The 6,000-nt window shown below is 38.7% G+C and overlaps 1 protein-coding gene across 1 annotated transcript in view; it reads right to left on the bottom strand.

Annotated features, from left to right (window-relative positions):
* Nucleotides 1-1,839: 1,839 nt before the first annotated feature.
* Nucleotides 1,840-6,000, bottom strand: part of RFX6 (regulatory factor X6) — a 55,159-nt gene continuing 50,998 nt past the window's right edge. Inside the window, exon 19 of the mRNA XM_025422830.3 lies at nucleotides 1,840-2,770. Coding sequence (XP_025278615.2) covers nucleotides 2,595-2,770 — 176 coding nt within the window. The 3' untranslated portion in view covers nucleotides 1,840-2,594. The remainder of the gene's footprint in view (nucleotides 2,771-6,000) is intronic.

Genomic DNA, 6,000 nt, shown 5'->3' with positions numbered 1-6,000 from the left:
CAAATCCTTGAAAGAAACAATTCTTAAATGATGACTGTAGCTGAAAGGGAGAAAGGTATTAAATGTCTCAAGCTCCCTCTAGGTAAAATTAAAGATGCTGTCACTTCATTCATGAAGGACTGGCCCTGCCTCTCCAGGGGCATTCAGAAATATGGAAGATGTTTTCAGTTGTCACAAGGCTGGGTGAGGGGAGTGCTTTGGTATTTAGTGTTTGAGAGTTGGGGATACTAAATCCTGTGCAATATGCAGAATAGTCCTGCAAAAAATAGGACTGTCCTGCCTGCAAGCCAATAGTGCCCACACTGAGAAATGCCATTATACATCTAAGAGAGAAAAGCTCAAGTGCCACTGCCTGGGGGAAAGAGCAAATCAGTCTTCTTGATGTCAAAATTTAGCACCTCGTCATCAGCCAGACACACATGAGGCCCAGAGATAACGTTCACTTATCTTCTGGACTCACCCGGCTCCAGATCATTTCCCCCTTCTACAAAGGGGCCATCAATCTAGAGTCAGCTATTTATACTGAAATGTTCTGCAAATAGGGTTAAGGAAAACTTTAGAGCCACTATTAATGTATTCCTTTGTAATCCCTTATAATCTAGTAAATTGCTAATCCTTCAATTGTACTAAATGATGCTCATGCCTCTTTGAAACGATGCTTGGGCTTCATTCTCCTGCTCCCTTCACTCTGCTTCCATGTAGTCTCTGCGCTTATCTGCTGAATATCTGGATGAGAGAGATGGTCTCAGAAATAGCCCATTCTTGGGTTAGCTACTCCTCCATCTGGTCCATCTCCCTTTCCAGCTGCTGCTGGCTATTCCCTAAACATCACTTCCTCCATTTTACTCTTTACTCAAAAATCTTCAGTGAGTTTCTGTTTCCTATCATATCGCCCCTTCATCGTTACATTGGAATTTAGTAAAAGTATTGGCAGAGTTATTTTATAGTCTTTGTATTTTCATTTTCATCTTTTTCAACTTGCATCTTCCAATGTGTCTGACACAAAATACATGCTGAATATATAATTACTATACAGTGGAAATTTGGTTCTTAATTTTCAAGACTTATATCCAAACATTTCTTAAAGCTGTTTTGGTTTTTACTTCATCCCAAGCCCTTATTAATTTCACTACCCTTTGTACTCTTCCAATATTACTATAGCAAGTAATACAACATCTATTGCTTTTCTCATGATTTGTTGCTGTTGCAAAATTCTTCTGCTCAATTAATTAGCTCATAAACTACATGCTACTAAGCACGCTACTGAGCAAATGGTAGCAACACTCTGACAAGTCCACAATTCATTGTTTATTGTTTGCTGAAAACAATTCCACAGTTTGTCTTCACCAAATTACATCATGATGGATAATGGGCATTTGGGGCTTACAAATCCTTTAAGAATGTACCTGGAGATCACAGTATAACCCAATCCTTAATACAAATAATCTAAGGGCTGTTGTAAGATGATAGGAAAAGCCTGTGAAGTTAATAGAGGTTTGCCATTACAGGCCATAAGTCCTACTACAGACCTCTCAGCTAAGACATATGATAAAGAAAAAAAAAAAAGAGTTAGATAGATGGTGTATCAAATTTTCTTAACTCATATGGAATAAATTCCTCACTTTTAAATTTCTCTTTGCTTTCAGATGATCCCTGCTTTCAGATGATCATTCGCTCTTAGTTTCTAAGCCACGTACTTGATTAAAGACTGCTTTCAAATCTGCAGAAGTTCAGTCTATCAGCTACAATTTCCATATATATATACATGTATATATATATATATATATGAATGGATATGATATGGAATGTATTCTTGAATTACGATGTTTTGACCAACCATCTTTAGTCTTTAATTCAATATTCAAAGGAGCTTCACCTGAAAATCCCAAGCATTTTTCAGAAACAGTAACAGCTCTGAGAGCAATCGAGCCTTTAAAAATATTTCCGTACTTTATTTCTTTCATTTCTTATCTTTCTTAAATAAAGTGGGAAAGCATTTATAATCTCCATTCAGTTACATAGAATTCGAATACTGCTATGTAACAGAAATCATCACACTAACGCACAGGATTGAAAGTCAAGCAACTTTGGTCTAGGCTGAATTGAATTAAGTCTTGACCCTGTAAACATTTCCATAGGAGGTAGTACATACACATTTGACTTTTGGTCAAATAAGGGATAGTAAACAATGATTCTGAGACCCTAATAAATTAAAGTTATTTTAAAGGCATTAAATATTTTTTTCCTTTTATAGACCAAATATGAAACAGCACACAGACTTTTCAATAAATTAGGAAGCAAAATATTAAATCTTCAGAGTTGGAATGTTTGCATCTTCAAAGCTCCACTGGTTCCATTTGATAATGTTTGAAACTATAATTAATAATGAGATCACATTTTAAACAATTTGTGGGCAAGCAAAGTCTGCAAGTATCTCCACTCATTATGGAGTTGTCCAAAGTTTTGTAACAGTGACTTGAAAAACAATGTTTTGTCACTGTATATTCCATTTTCTTTACCCTGATAGCAATCTGAGTGAATAGTAGTTGAGCAGTAGAGATTTTTGGTTTCAATCCCCACCCAACATTGTTGGTTTAAGTGCCTCCAGCTGCTGTTCCCATGAACACAGTGTTGATGGGTGGTAAAGAGGACACCATTTCTCTACCATTCGCTCCATGGGAATCCAGGGTCTCTTGAGCTGGATACTGACTGGAAGTTCCATACATACACTGAGATGAGGAGGAAGGAATTGGGGTTTGCAAGCTGGATGCTGTAAAGGAAAATATAATCAGCAATTGAATATTGACTGACATTTTTTTCTTTGCAAGTGCCACTCACTTTAAGTCTCTATGTTTATGTTTGCATTGATCACACATATTTATTCTATTTTCCTAGAAATTGTTTTTCCTTCTACAGATTTCATGAAGAAAACTCAATTTCAAACTTAAATTCAGACAACCTTATCACCCAAATATATCCCAAATCTACCTCCTCTTTCCACCCATACTTCTTCCATTGTTCAAACCACCATCTTCACCACTTTCTTACACCATACACAAAAATAAACTCAAAATGGATGAAAGACCTAAATGTGAGGCAAGAATCTATCAAAATCCTAGAGAAAAACACAGACAGCAACCTCTGTGACCTTAGCCACAGCAACTTCTTGCTAGATGTCTCCAAAGGCGAGAGAAACAAGAGCAAAAATGAATTACTGAGACTTTATCAAGATAAAAACTTTTGCTCAGCAACAAAAGCATCCACAAAACAAAAAGGCAACCTACAGAATGGGAGAAGATATTTGTAAATATCTTATCAGATAAAGGGCTAGTATCCAAAATCTATAAAGAACTTCTTAAACTCAACACCCAAAGAGCAAATAATCCAGTCAAGAAATGTCAGAAGACATGAACAGACACTTCTCCAAAGAAGATCTACAAATGACCAACAGACACACGAAAAACAGGCTCAACATCATTAAGCATCAGGGAAATACAAATCAAAATACAATGAGATACCACCTCTCACAAGTCAGAATGGTTAAAATTAATAAGTCGGCAAACAACAGATGTTTGCAAGGATGTAGAGAAAGGTGATTCCTCTTACACTGTTGGTGGGAATGCAAACTGGTACAGCCACTCTGGAAAATAGTATGGAGGTTCCTCAAAAAATTGAAAATGGAACTACCCTACAATCCAGCAATTACACTATGTATTTATCCAAAGGATACAAACATACTGACTTGAAGGGGTACACGCATCCTAGTATTTCTAGAAGCAATGTCCACTATAGGCAAAATATGGAAAGAGCTCAGATGTCCATCAACAAATGAATGGATAAAGATGTATATATGTAGAATGGAATATTACTCAGCCATCAAACAGAATGAAATCTTGCCATCTGCAGTAATGTGGATGGAACTAGATGGTATTATGCTAAGACAAATATTGTGTGATTTTACTCACATGTGGAATTTAAGAAACAGATGAATATATGGGAATGGAAGGAAAGATAAAATAAGACAAAATCAGAGAGGGAGATAAACCATAAGAGACTCTTAACTATAGGAAACAAACTGAAGGTTGCTGGAGGGAAGGTGTGGGGGGATGGGGCAATTGGGTGATGGGCATTAAGGAGGGTGCTTGCGGTAATGAGCACTGAGTGCAACTGATCAATCACTATACCTCTGAAACTGATAATACACTGTATATTAACTAATTTATTCTAAATTTAAAAAACAATAACAGGGCAGCCCGGGTGGCTCAGCGGTTTGGCACCACCTTCAGTCCAGGACCTGATCCTGGAGACCTGGGATCGAGTCCCACGTCAGGCCCCCCCCCCCCCACAGCATGGTGCCTGCTTCTCCCTCTGCCTGTGTCTCTGCCTCTCTCTCTCTCTGTGTCTCTCATGAATAAATAAATAAATAAAATCTTAAAAAAAAATAACAAAATACCCACCATCTTCTCCTACCTGGACCAACACAGCAGCCTCCTAACTGGTCTCATGACCTCACCTTTGCCGCACCTTCTCATTCTGCAGGGAGCTGCCAGGTTAATGTCACTCAAGTATACAGTAAATTGTCACTCTCTTCAAATGCTACAATGACTTCCCACTACGCAGGACAGAATCCAAGCTTCCTGCCCTTATTCACAACATCTTCTGTGAACTGGTCTCTGGCCACTGATTTATTTTTTACACTGTCTTCATTCACTATGCTCAAAACACCCTGGCTTTCTTTCTGCCCACTGAATTTTCCTTGTTTCCATTTCAGAGACTATGCACTTGTCATTTCTTCTGCCTAGAACTCCATCCTCAGCCCTTTGTGTCATTGCCTCATCATTCAGCTTTCAACTCTAATATCCCTGCCTCAGGATTCCTTTCCCAACTATCTGACTGAAAGCAGTTTCTCCATCATTATTTGTCATTTTACCCATTTAATTGACTTCAGAGTATCCAACGTTATCTTTGTAATGCATTTGTCTATATACCCATTGCTCTATCTCTCTTCACTAGAATGTAAACTTCTTATAGTCAGGAATTCCATCCCAATTGCCACCATAACCTCAATGCCTAGAATGAAGTTTGGCACATGTTAGTAAGTTCCTGAGAATCTGACCAACTGGCTCTCTGACACTGCATTTCCTGCATGTGTGGTTGCTGGCTTCTCATTGCTGTTTTTCTCATTTTTCTGACTACCTTCTTCGCTGTCCCTGAAAACCAGGCTTTATAACTAAGGAAGCAGACAGTGGGTCCTCCCTTCACTCAGAAGCCCTCTCTGCCATTTACCTGTAAGCCACCTCTGATGACTAGAGCTTAGAATCCATCCTACACCCAAGCTATGTTCCAGCAAAGCTTCCACTATCTCTACAAGTAAACAGAACTAATAGTAACAATAGCAACATGATACATTTTAGTCTCACGGTGAGGAAACTTCCTGAAGTGGAATTTTCTGCTTCATTAGAGTAACCTAGAAGCAATGACCATCTGCAGATAACAGGAGATGAGCTGCTAGATTCTGCTCAGGGAGCATCTGTAATGGTCACGGGAAGGGAAGAGGTGCTTCCTATTGAGTTATTGGAAAAGCACACTGAGGAGGAGAGATGGAATGTGTCTCCTTCTCCCTTATGCTCCCATTGGGTGTCAAAGCCCTTTACTTATCCTAGCTTGAAATCCATTCCATTGGAAGATTTCAACCATCGCATATAAACATTAACACTCTGCCTTGACACTTACATGCATCTATACTTGCATGTGATCCCTTATTCCTAATACAGGAAACTGCTTCTACCCATGTATTTTGCCCCTTTTTTTCCAACTCACTGATGTGTGGAGTTCCTACTATGTGGCAGACACTTAGCTGGGTACTGCTAACACATCTAGTACAAGTCTCAGGATTTTCCCAGGGAGAGCAACCCAGTTAGAAGAAGATGCGAGGGGACTTCATGGCAAACACACAGTTTTGCTCATTTTTTACTTAAACCGTATGTAGCAGAACAATAA

This window comes from Canis lupus, chromosome 1, assembly GCF_003254725.2.
Source record: "Canis lupus dingo isolate Sandy chromosome 1, ASM325472v2, whole genome shotgun sequence".
NCBI lineage: Eukaryota > Metazoa > Chordata > Mammalia > Carnivora > Canidae > Canis > Canis lupus.
The sequence above is the reverse complement of the archived record's forward strand: the minus strand, read 5'-3'. Positions and strand labels throughout refer to the sequence as shown.